This window comes from Carcharodon carcharias, chromosome 3 (assembly GCF_017639515.1).
Source record: "Carcharodon carcharias isolate sCarCar2 chromosome 3, sCarCar2.pri, whole genome shotgun sequence".
In the NCBI taxonomy this organism is placed as follows: domain Eukaryota; kingdom Metazoa; phylum Chordata; class Chondrichthyes; order Lamniformes; family Lamnidae; genus Carcharodon; species Carcharodon carcharias.
In genome coordinates this window covers 20,439,868-20,453,276 of record NC_054469.1, presented here as the reverse complement: position 1 = coordinate 20,453,276, position 13,409 = coordinate 20,439,868, and the positions used below count along the sequence as shown (strand labels likewise).

The following is a 13,409-nucleotide window of genomic DNA, read 5'->3' as shown; positions in this document are numbered from 1 at the left end:
TCAATTGAATGCTCTTCATGGTTGAGCTTAGGATAGGGGATGTCAGAAGGCCATCACACCTACTCTCATGTGACCCTTATACACGTTCAAGCAGGAGGCACTGAATCATGATCAGAGGAGAAAAGCTTAATATTCTTACCCTTAAAATCAGCCAACCCAGCGCAGTTAACCATTAAACCCAAGACCTTCCAAATTTGTAGGGCATAGAGCGGCACATTCACCATTGAAGAGGACTGCAAGGGCCATGAATTTCTCAAAACTTAAGGGATTTAACAGGATAGAATCATGAGAAATTGTTTCCACTAGCTGGGGAATCTAGAACACAGAGGTACAGTCTCAGCACAAAGGGCCCAGCCTGTGAATCTTTTGAATTCTCTACTCCAGAGAGCTGTGAATGTCCATTGTTGAGTATATTCAAAACAGAAGTCAATAGGTTTTTGTGTACTGAGAGAATTAAAACATACGGGGATGCTGGGGTGGGGGGGAGGTGGAGTTGAGAAAGACGATCAACCAGAACCTTGTTGAATGGTGCAGCAGGCTTGAAGGGTCAAGTGGCCTATTTCAGCCTCTATTCCTTAAGTTCTTATATTTACCTTTGACTACCCATTGAACAGAACCTAATGTATTTATTTGCAGTTAAACACATAATCAGATTAGGAGACAATCAGCCTCAGGCCTTCAGTTGACTTGTTGACAGGTTGCATACTTCAATTCATTGGAAAACATTCATTAAACTTTCCTTCTGCTTCACCCCTTCATTGTGTCTTAATTGTAACTCAGTGAACCTACATTGTCTAATGCAGTCTTTTTTTAAATCCAATCTTACCTCACAGCTCAGAGTCTTCAAACTGGCAAAATCATGGCCCACCCTCAACACGCTCATTAAGATCATTGGTAATTCGATGGGTGCTTTGGGCAACTTGACCCTTGTCCTGGCCATCATTGTCTTCATCTTCGCGGTGGTTGGGATGCAACTCTTTGGCAAAAGCTACACCGACGCCGTTTGTAAGATCTCCGTCAAATGCCAGCTCCCTCGCTGGCACATGTCCGACTTCTTCCACTCTTTCCTCATCGTGTTTCGGGTCCTGTGCGGTGAGTGGATTGAAACCATGTGGGACTGTATGGAGGTGGCTGGGCAGCCCCTGTGCATCCTTGTCTTCATGCTGGTCATGGTGATTGGAAACCTAGTGGTAAGTCCTTAAGCTATATTTCTGGGTTTTACGGTAGATATTCTACTGGGGCTTTGTATCGCCAACCTTTCCTGTAAGCAGGCCGACACCCTCAGACATATAACTTGCCTTTAAGTAAAATTATATTGAACCTGCAGCACAAAAGCAACCCATTCAGCCCAACTGGTCTCCGTCAGTGTTTAGGTCCCACCTGAGGCTCGTCCCATTCATTTCTCCATCCTTTTAACATATTTTTCTATTCCTTTCTTCTTAATGTGCTTATCCAAATTAATGCATCTGTGCTATTTGACTCAACCACTCTCTGTGCAAGTGAGCTCCACATTCTAACCACCTTCTGAGTTAAGAAGTGTCTCGGGCATTCCCTATTTGATTTATTAGTGACTATCTTATGTTGACAGCCACTGGTTTTGCTCTTCCCCACAAGTGGAAACATCTTCTCCCAATGTCTACCCTTTCAAACCCTGTCATAAGCTTAAAGCCGTCTAACAGGCCATCCCTTAGCCTTCCCTTTCCTAGAGAGAAGAATCTCAGCTGGCTCAGTCTTTCCTGATGGGTATAATCTCTCACTTATGGTAAATCTTTTTTGCACTTTCTGCAATGCCTCTACATCTTTTTTATAATATGGGAGGCCAGAACTGTGCACTAGAATCTAACCAAGGTTCACTACAAGTCTAACATAACTTTACCTGTCCAATATCGATAGTGAGGCCTCAGGCTTGAACATAGAGCCCTTAGTACCTTACACCAACTTAATGAAATAAATTACATTTCACTACACAATTCTGCTTGCTTCACTGGATTGAATTTCTACTTGATCAAGTGAATTCAGAGTCCAAAACCAAGGACAATTATGAAGAGAGATTAGTTAGGCTAAGGTAGTTTTCCTTGGAGCAGAGAAGGCTGATCGAGGACCTGATTGAGGTGTACAAAATTATGAGGGGCATAGATAGGGAAGATAAGAAGAAACTTGTCCCCTTAGCGGAGGTGTCAATAACCAGGGGGGCATAGATTTAAGGTAAGGGGCAGAAGGTTCAGAGGAGATTTGAGGAAAGATTTTTTCACCCAGAGGGTGGTTGAAATCTGGAGCACACTGCCTGAGAGGGCGGTAGAAGCAGGAAACCTCACAACATTTAAGGAGCATTTAGATGAGCACTTGAAACACCATAGCATACAGGGCTACGGGCCAAGTGCTGGAAAATGGGATTAGAATAGATAGGTGCTTGATGGCCGGCACAGACACGATGGGCTGAAGGGCCTGTTTCTGTGCTGTATAACTCTATGACTCTACATCATATAAAACTTTCTTCTACTGTACATTGTTGCAAAACGTCAATGGAATATCAATATCTAAGTCATAACTCCAGGCCAAAGCTTGCTGTGTAACAGCTTCACAGAGAACGCTAATAGTAGAAACCACATTGGCCCAGGCTTTGCTGCAGCACCTGCCATTAGTTAGACCTGCCCCTGTTTAGAGGTTGTTAAAACCTTTGCATGGCGAGTTGCTGGACGTGTGGAGTGATAACATCACAGCAAGGGAATAGAAGCATCTGGAACCTGAATGAGCGAGGCAAGTGACTGTGCATCTCCTTAAACAATCAGATTGGAGGATTGTAAAATTAATAGTGCAAGGACTGAGAAGGAATGGGTGAACTCAATGTCAAATCAGGTACAAAAAGAGAAATGAAAAAGCTGAAAGAAAGCTTGGATTAGGGGAACGATTAAAAAAAGGAGAGATGGTGATGAAAAGTAAACAAAAAATTAAATTTATGATTTTACATTTTTAAAACGCTCAACAACAATGAAAATCTGAAAGAATGGAACTTCACACTAAAGCACTTTCACAACCTCAAAGCCCAAAAGTGTTTTACAGCCAATGAAGTACTTTTGAAGTGGATTGGCTGTTGTAATGTAAGAAGAGTTAATAGTGCAACAGTTAATTATCACTGCCAGAGAGGTTGATTGCCAGTAAATAACACTTATCACATCATTAACAGGGTACTAACAGACTTGAACACAGGCCAAGCACTGAAGATGCTGGAAATTTGAAATAAAAACAAAAAATGCGGTGAATGCTCAGCTGAGTGTTTTCGGCATCTTCTGTTTTCACCTAGACTTGAAATGACTTAACTTCTGTGTGGTGAGTTTAGTTTGTACCTACCACATAAACATCGCAATGTCACGCTGTTAATGCATTGCAGTGCTGAGGCAGACAGCAAGGTGCAACTTTCGCAAAGCATCACCAACAGCAACTCCCGGATTTTGGAGTTTAGTCACGTATCTGCCCCACATCTGAAGTTGCTGAATCGTTTAGGCATGAAGGGTGGCATTGCCTCACTGTTATTTGGAGAGCAAAATATGAGCCGATAGTCTTAGAATTAACCAACTTTTCTATCCTTCACAAGATCCCAAAACATTAAAGGTGTTCTTCCCTGAGGTACTTCTCAATAGATGTTTAAATGTAAGAACAGATGTTCACATGGTGGACCAGGCAGTCAAGCTAGCCTGGATCTCCTGCAGGCTGTAAATTTTCTGATCTAGCAGCACGTAGCCCCACTATAAACCTGTCATTGCCCAAGGAGTTGTCAGAGAGGAATACAACCCATTGTTGACCCAATCCCTCCTGACTGACCTTAGACTCAGTTGTCAATCGGAGCGTAGAATCACAGAGATCTAAGCACACAAGGAGATGATTGACCCTTGACTCTGTTGTGAGCGCTCAGTGACAGCTGTCCACTTATCCCCATTCCCTCTATGTTACAACAATGACTACACTTTAAAATACTTCATGGAACAGGCTGAGGCTCTTTTCTCTAGAAAGAAGAAAGCTGAAAGGTGACCTGACCTGGTCTTTAAAATTATGATAGGGTTTTTTTTTTAATTCATTCTTGGGATTATTGCCCATCCCTAATTGCCCTTGAGAAGGAGGTGGTGAGCCAACTTCTTGAAGCGCTGAAGTCCATGTGGTGGAGGAACACCCATGTTGTACTGTTAGAGAGGGAGTTCCAAGTCAGGATGGAGGGCAAATGTTGATGTGCTACTTGTGGGGCTAAAACTAGGAACCATAAATTTACGGACGTCACTCATAAATCTAATAATGCATCCCGGAGAAACTTTTTTACCAAAGATCAGTTAGAATGTGGAACTCACTAGCACAAGTAGTAGTAGAGGCAAATATCATGGATACATTTAAGGGAAAGCTCAATAAGGACAAGAGAAAAAGGAATAGAACAATATGCTAGATCAATTGAGTTCGATAATGTAGGGCAGGAAAAAGGCTTTGGTGGAGCATAAATATTGGCAAAGAGCAGTTGGACCATATAGCCTGTCTCTGTGCTATAAGTTCAACATAATGTCTGGTTCTCTAGTCTTTGGGATGTCATGAGTTGGTGAACAGGTCAATATTGAGGCTAGTTCTTTATTTTTCTTGGACCCTGAAGCGTTGACTCCTGCAGACCCTTGCGACCTTCCCCCACCCTTCATTTTTAGGAGAGAGAGCTGTTCAGTGTCTCTTCACAGAAAAGGCTGAAGAGAGTGGGATGCATAAAATGTCAGATCTCTACAAAGAGAACTTAATTTAATCAAAGGCGTCATATTTATTTTTACCTGTACTAGATGGTCTCCTGTGATGTCTCACATCAAATGCTGTCTTCAGGTGGTATGGGATTGGAGGCTAGGGGAAAATTGGACATGCAGAAATGCTTCAGCCCCTCTTTTAAAGTTATATTTTCTATTCTTATTTTTACATAATACTTTGATTGCATGTCATGAAGTTAGTGGGGACCAGGTCGACTATTATTCCTGAACCAAACATCATTCAGAATTGATCATCTGATCTGGTGGATGCAAAGATGATCGATGACTTCAAAAACAAATCGGAGGGGCAATTGATGGAAATAAACTTGCAGGGCAATGGGGGGATAGAGCAGGAAATTGAGACTGAATGGAAAGCCAGCATAGAACCACTGAATGGGCTGAATGGCCTTCTTCTGTCCCATAAATGATTCTATGGCCCTGGCCAACCATCCCGGATTTTATGGGACAATCCCTTATTTGAGGATGTTGTCCCTCATCCTGGGTTGTTTGCTGCCAGAACGGCCTTTGACCCTCATTTCAGACCTGTGATTCTCATTCGGTTCCCCCTTGCCATAGCGTTCCTTATTTTTCTCCCTGAGAGTTGGTCACCCTGCTACGAATCTATGATCATTCATCCTGTTGCTGTTTTGGACGCCTTGCAAATTGGCTACCCACATCACAGAAGTAACGATGTTCTCTGTGAAACATTATTAGACTTCCTGAGGCCACGAAAGGGGCAATGGAAGTGGAAGTTTCGGAGGTAGAGTTGGTTGAGGCAAAGGGATTTTTCTGAGGAGAACTGGTGTGCTACAGCATGACCACTGGCGGGAGGACGTTATTACAAGTTTGCCTTCCATAACAAATGGGTCATGGCAATTTAGAATGGGAGGGCGTGGCACTAAAATGTGAAAAATAGGCAGGATGTTAGTGTGGACGTGTGACTTTTAGCATGGATAGAGTCGGGAAAGGGATTGTTTCGAACTGAAAGTGCTTGCCTTGGGATGTTGCATAGGACATAGGCCCAGAATGCTGCTGACTCACTTCCCACTGGTAAACTAGAATTGCAACAGGGCAATACATTCATGACACGACAGCATATTAAAATTGGAGTTACAATAATTTTTTATCAAACATCCCTCCAACTAGCTAATCGTTCTGATTCATTCCAAATAAAGGGAAATCTCCAACTTGCTAACAGCAAGTTGTTTAGCCAGGGAACTACCGGCAACCGAGTTCAGCTCCGTAAGTCTCTGAAGTTTAAAGGAGGCTTCGGATTCAAGTTCAGATGTCGATGGTATCGCTACCTAAGCTTGTACTGTATCAGGCTGCGCTAATTGTGATTGAATTGTGTACAAGAAGAAAATAATGAGAGAGAATTCAGCCACCACTGAAATGTGTGAGAAAGGGGGAAAAAAGGGACCCACTTTAATGAAACACCTCATCTCAGTAACAGCTAAGATTAATTCGTTTTAAAGTTCAGTGTGTGTAGGCCAGTGATGTGGGTATTTGCACAGAGAAAAGAACGGTGAGATAAATCACCAGTTAATGTGCTTTCTTGGATGAATTGTAGGCAATCTCCCTGCTCTTTGTGTTCCGAGATCTTTAACACCCATTGAGCCGTCAAGGCAGGCAGATGTGGCCTTAGTTTCTCTTCTCTGATGATGACTCTAGCAGCCTATATTATGTGCAATAAATTTCATTGAATTACACAGAACATACAGCAAAGAAACAGGCCATTCTGCCCAACTGGTCTGTGCTAGTACTTAACCTCCTCACTTTGCTAGGATTGGTAGCATAGTTTTTTTTATATGGGGAATGCAGGGGCGTAGTGGTACTGTCACTAGACTGGTATTCCAGAGACCCTGGGTAATGACCTGGGGACCCGGGTTTGAATCCCACCAAGACAGATGGTGAAATTTGAATCCAATAAAACTAAAAGTCTAATGATGACCATGGAACCATGTCGATTGTCTGGTTCGTTATTTACTGGCAATCAACCTCTCTGGCTTGAACCAGACCCATCTGGTTCACTAATGTCCTTTAGGGAAGGAAATCTGCCGTCCTTACCTGGTCTGGCCTACATGTGACTCCAGACCCACAGCAATGTGGCCGACTCTTAACTGCCCCTCTGAACAAGGGTAGTTAGGGGGTGGGCAATAAACGCTGGCCCAGCCAGTGACGTTTGCATCCCGTGGACCAAATAAATGTTTAAAAAGCTTAGTGATTACATTGCTGGAACAGTAACCCCAGAGGCCTGAAGTAATGGGTTGGGGGTTCAAATCCCACCATGGGCAGCTGGGAATTTAAATTTGATTGATTGAGAACAAAAAAAGCTAGTGACACTAATGTCTGGCAAAACGACGGCTTGTGGCGTGGTGGTCAGCTCTGTGTTGAGCGTCTCAGGAGCCCCACTCTGGCATGGCAGTGTCTGTCACATCTTGTCACAAACACCAAACCAACATATGTACAAAGAGACTTGAAGGTGACGGACAACCATAAGAGTTTGCTGATTGATAATGCCACAGCAATTCTAGTACAGGCTATTTTTAGGCCAGCCATTCTTTTTTCCAAAAAGCTTTATTTATAGGGAGAAAGTACTTTAGCCCAGCACAAACCTTGTGCTCTAGGCTGCTGAGGTGGTGGCTACCATAGATAATTACTACAGTGAGAAATGTCAAACTAAATGGCTCTCTAGCCACATACGTAGCTCCTGATGACAGCTGCCCTCATTATAGAGACCTATATTTAACCTCTGCACCAATCACTGTCGAGGTGTTTCAGGCAGCAAGAAATGACATTTTCAAATGGTTTTTAACAAGGAGAAAATCACCACGTAGACATCAAAAAGCAAAGTGAGTGTTAGACCAGCTCAGCTGGTAGCACTCAAGTCTCTGAGTCACCTACTTGTGTGTTCTTGCCTCATTCCTGGATTTAAGCATACAATCTAGGCTGACCCTCCCAGGAAAGGAGAGCAAAGCTGCATTGCTGTCCTTTGAGTGGAATATTAAACTTTTCTGTGATCTGGAATATTAAAGATCCCAGCTATACTAAAAAAAAACCTGAAGAGTTTACTTGCCTCTGTTACCGGTGAGTCATTTTTTAAATTCATTCTGGGGACATGGGCATCGTTGGCTGGACCAGCATTTATTGCCCATCCCTAGTTGCCCTTAAGAAGGTGGTGGTGAGCTGCCTTTTTGATGCGCTGCAGTCCATGTGGTGTAGGTACACCCACAGTGCTGTTAGGAAGGGAGTTCCAGGATTTTGACCCAGCGACAGTGAAGGAACGGCGATATATTTCCAAAACAGGATGGTGTGTGGACCTAGAGGGGAACTTCCAAGTGGTGGTGTTCCCTGCTACCTGCTGCCCTTGTCCTTCTAGATGGTAGTGGTCGTGGGTTTGGAAGGCGCTGTCTAAGGAGTCTTGATGAATTCCTGCAGTGCATTGTGTAGATGGTACACACTGCTACCATTGTGCGTTGGTGGTGGAGAGAGTGAATGTTTGTGGATGTGGTGCTGATCAAGCGAGTAATGCACAGAGCTACAGGAAGCTGAACTGTCAGCACTGGCTCAGCCAGTAGAACACTCACCTCAGAAAGGTTCTAGGTTTGAGACCCACTCCAGAGACTTGAACACAAAATCTAGGCCCGAGGGAGTGCTGCACTGTCAATCTCTCGGATAAGAAGTTAACTCGAGCCTCCTGTCTGCCCTCTCAGGTGGATATATAAGAACCTGTGGCATTATTTCAAGAAAGAGCAGGCAAACTCTTCCCTGTTCTGTTAGGGAGGGAGTTCCAGGACTTTGACCCAGCAGCAGTGAAGGAATGGCGATGTATTTCCAGGTCAGGATGGTGAGTGGCTTGGAGGAGAGCTTCCAGGTGGTGGTGTTCCCATTTGTTGGCTGCCCTTATTCTTCTACATGGTAGAGGCTGTGTGTTTGGAAGGTGCTGTCTAAGGGGCTTAGTGAATTCCTGCAGTGCATCTTGTAGATGGTACACACCGCTGCCACTGTGCATGTGGAGGGAATGAATGTTTGTGGGTTAGGTGCCAATCAAGCAGGCTGCTTTGACCTGGATGGTCTCAAGCTTTCTGAGTGTTGTGGGAGCTGCACTCATCCAGGCAAGTGGAGAATATTCCATCACACTCATGGATATTGTCCAGGTTTTGCTGCATTTGGACATGGACTGCTTCAGTATCTGAGGAGTTGCAAATGGTGCTGAACATTGTGCAATCATCAGCGACCACCCCCACTTCTGACATTATGATGGAAAGAAGGTCATCGATAAAGCAGCTGAAGGTGGTTGGGCCTAGGACCCTATCCTGAGGAACTCCTGCATTGGAATTAAGATAATTGTCCTCCAACCACCTTCCTTTGTGCTAGGTATAACTCCAACCAGCGGAGAGTTTTCCCCTGATTCCCATTGACTCCAGTTTTTAGTGGGCTCCTTGATGCCACACTCAGTCAAATGCAGCCTTGATGTTAAGGGCAGTCACTCTGACCTCACCTCTAGAGTTCAGATCTATTGTCCATGTTTGAACCAAGGCTACAATGAGGTCAGAATGGCCCTGGCAGAACCCAAACTGAGCCTCATTGAACAGGTTATTGCCAAGCAAGTGCTTCTAGGTAGCACTGTTGATGGCCCCTTCCATCACTTTACTGATGATCAAGAGTAGACTGATGTGGCAGTCAATGACTAAGGTTGGATTTGTCCTGCTTTTTGTGTACAAGATATTTCTGGACAATCTTCCCAAATTGCCGGATAGCTGCCAGTGTTGTAGCTGTACTGGAACAACTTGTCTGGGGGCACAGCAAGTCCTGGAGCACAAATCTTCAGAACCATTGCTGGAATATTGTCAGGGCCCACAGCCTTTGCAGTATCCAGTGAATTGAACTGGCTGAAGACTGGCGTCTGTGATGCTGGGGACCTCCAGAGCAGGCCGAGATGGATCACCCACTTCCATTTTGCTCCACCCGCTCCACCCCCTCTTAACAGTATAAAATGTCATCACATTTCTACTTCTCCCCAGCTCTGCAGAAGGGTCACGCGGACTCGAAACGTTAACTCTGCTTCTCTCTCCGCAGATGCTGCCAGACCTGCTGAGTTTTTCCAGCACTTTCATTTTTATTTCAGATTTCCCGACATCTGCAGCATTTTGCTTTTAACTTTAGATTACCAATTCAGTGATATTATCACCTCACCGTTATATGTCCCCAAAAGCCAAAGGCTTTTGCTATGACCTAAAAACAGGACATTGTTTTTCAAAACAAAAATAAAAATACGCGGAAAAACTCAGCAGGTCTGACAGCATCCGCGGACAGGGACACAGTTAACGTTTCGAGTCCGTATGACCCTTCAACAGAACATTGTTTTTCAATACAAAAACAGAATTACCTGGAAAAACTCAGCAGGTCCGGCAGCATCGGCGGAGAAGAAAAGAGTTGACGTTTCGAGTCCTCATGACCCTTCGACAGAACTGTCAGTTCTGTCGAAGGGTCATGAGGACTCGAAACGTCAACTCTTTTCTTCTCCGCCGATGCTGCCGGACCTGCTGAGTTTTTCCAGGTAATTCTGTTTTTGTTTTGGATTTCCAGCATCCGCAGTTTTTTTGTTTTTATCATTGTTTTTCAATGCTGATCACAAGATGGTTGGCACATAATGGGGGCACAGTGACAGCCCCATCCAGTTGGAAAAAATAATCTTGACATAATACCTCTCTTCAGATAGTTTTAAATGTAACCTCAAAGAATTATTTAAAAAAAATGATTATTTGATTAATGGATTATGCATTGCAGTAAGCGACTAGAATTTTCTTGCTGATTCCCAAAGAGGAATTGTGGCCTCGGGGTGGAATAGAATTCCCAAAGCTGGGACAGATCTGGCCGGGAAGCAAATGAGTGTTTCCACTGCCACTCCAGGTGATTGACAGCAACACTGAAAGAAAGTTCTCTCCCGTGGGAAGGGCGCCACTGGAGTGTTGTCAGGTGCTGCTTTGGCACCTCATGTCCCCAAAGCCTTGACAGCTGTGAAACGAATGGATTGTGACCAGAGGCCAGTGGATCGGACTAGGCCGAGACAGAGACTGCAGCCTGAGGCAAAGCATAGCCGGAAGCTGGTACATGGGCTTCTTGCTGTGATGTGGGATTATTTATTAGAAATGGATCTTACCATTTCGCCTGAAACCTTAACAAGACTTTATGACTATAGTTTCGCAAAAAAAGCTTTTGGAGGAGGAATTTACGGTAAAATATCTAAATGTGAAAATGAAATTGTATTTGCAATCATTCTAGAAACAAATGGGTTCTACATGCTAAACTTAGAGCCAAATAGACCAGAATGGTGCCGAGTTCAGTTCTTGATCTGTGCAGTACTGGGTTAGTCGATTCGAACGAGGGCAGCAATAGTGATACTGCAATTGGCCTTGGTGTCACTTTCAATGGGGGAGGGGAAACGCAGCCAGTGACCTGTTCCCTGCTCAATGACCCCTTCTGGTAAAGCCCGTGTTGTGGACACTGGGCGAGTACAGGACATGGCCCCTAATGTGTCAACGGTTGAATAGATTGGAGGCACCGCTCCACCAGTTTCTGTGGGGCTTCTCCCAATGCAGGTGGATGCGGAGGGGCAGCATGAGGTAAGTGGGCCTTTTCATGCGGCCGCTTAATGGGCTCGAGCTGCAGTGCTGCGAGCAACTTGGAGAGTGGGTTTGGCAGGCCTTTCATTCAGCTGTTTGTTGGTACGGGTAGGCTGACACTATGCCTCCTCATTGAGGTACACATGTGAGAAACGATGGCAAAGTGCCAAAGAGGGGACCCACAAAGGGATGCTGGGTAGGATGTAATCCATATATTTGAGGGATTTGAGAACATGACCATAAAATTGGAAATCCTCAAAGGAAAAGAGAACCGAACAAGTATTTCCCTTTAGGTACAGTAGTGCGTGCACTGTATCCATACTCACTGACAATATGGGCTGCATTTACATGGCGCCTTTAACAGAGACAAACACCCCAAAGTACTTCACAGAGGAGCAATCAGAAAACACACACTGGACTAAAGAAGTCCAGACCAGTGGCCTGAAAGTTGACTAAAGTGACAGGTTTTAGACAGGGTCTTTCAGCAAGTGGAGGGAGGTGGAGGTATTTCCGGAGCTTGGGTCCTAGACAGTGAAGGGATCGCCCACCACGAGGAGAGTGGGGGAGTGGGCTGGGGGCGGTGGTAGCAATGGACAAGAAGCCAGGGTAGGAAGAACAAAGCACTCAGGAGGGAGCAGTGTGTAGCGGTAGAAAGTTACAGAGATAGTGAGGGGGGGGAGACCGTGAAACACAGCAAAGGAATTTTAAACTGGAGGAGTTTGGGGACAAGCCAGCCAAGTTTTAAAAAGACTAGTTAGTAAAATAAAAGCCCATGGGATTAAAGAGGCATTGGGATTTGTGGCTATGAAATGCTTAAGGGTGTTCAACAGTTGTTTTTCAGACTGGAGAGAAGTTGAATGTGGAGTCCCCTGAAGGGTTAGTATCAAGACATCTACTCTCTTTGATTATATAGGAGTGAGTTAGACTTGGGTATAAGTTATATCCAGTGAAGAGGACAGTGACAGACCTCAGGAGAGCATAAACTGATGAAATGGGCAGACACGTGGCAGATGAAACTTCATCAGAGAATTGTCAAGTGAAACATTTTGGTAGGAAGAATAAGGAGAGGCAATATAATATAAATAGTATAATCAACAGGACAATTTTAAAGGGAGTGCAAGAACAGACAGTCCTTGGGGTGTACATACACACGTCTTTGAAGGTGGCAGGCTTTTATAAAAAGCGTACAGGATCCTTGACTTTATAAATAGAGGCATGGAGTACAACAGCAAGGAAGTTATGCTAAGCCTTTAACACGGCTTAGGCCCCAGCTGTAGTATTGTGTTCAACTCTTGGCACTACACTTTATGAGGGATGTCAAGGCTCTGGAGAGGATGCAGAGACACTTTACTCGGATGGCACTAGGGACAAAATACTTCAGTTAAAGAAACTGGGGGGGGGGTTGTCCTCTTCAGAGCTGAGAAGGTTAAGGGGAGATTTGATCAAGGTGTTCAAAATAAGTGATTTTTCACAGCACAAATAAAGAAGAATTGTTTCCAGTGACAGGAGGCCAGTTAACCCAAGGACACAGGTTTAAGGTGATAACCTAAAAGAACCAGAGGCGACATGCGGAGATTTTTGTTTATCCAGTGAGTTGTTGTTAGGACGCACTGTCTGAAAAGGTAGTGGAAGCAGATTCACACAGCACAGAAACAGACCATTCGGCCCAGCCAGTCCATGCTGGTGTTTGTGCTCCACTTGGACCTCCTCCCGTCTTTCCTCTTCTAAGTTTGCTATCATAATCATCTATTCCCCCACACCCCACCCCCCCTCACCTCATGTGTTTGCCTAGTTTCCCTTTAAAAGATTCAACACCATTCACATCAACCACTCCCTGTGGTAACTAGTTCCACATTCTCACCACTCTTCAGGTAAAGAGGTTTCTTCTGAATTCCCCATTGGATTCAATAATAACAACTTTCAAGAGGGAATTGGATAAATACCTGAAAGGGGAACATTTGCAGTGATATAGGGAAAGAGAGGGCACCACTTAGCTCAGTTGACTAGACAGCTAGTGTGC

At 44.5% G+C, this 13,409-nt stretch overlaps 1 protein-coding gene across 4 annotated transcripts in view; it reads left to right on the top strand.

The window, feature by feature from the left end:
- The window catches only part of scn5lab (sodium channel, voltage gated, type V-like, alpha b), a 273,446-nt gene that overhangs the window by 148,132 nt on the left and 111,905 nt on the right, over positions 1 to 13,409 (top strand). For all 4 annotated transcript variants that reach the window (XM_041183161.1, XM_041183162.1, XM_041183164.1 and 1 more), the window contains one exon: positions 834 to 1,190. In XM_041183161.1, coding sequence (XP_041039095.1) covers positions 834 to 1,190 — 357 coding nt within the window. The remainder of the gene's footprint in view (positions 1 to 833; positions 1,191 to 13,409) is intronic.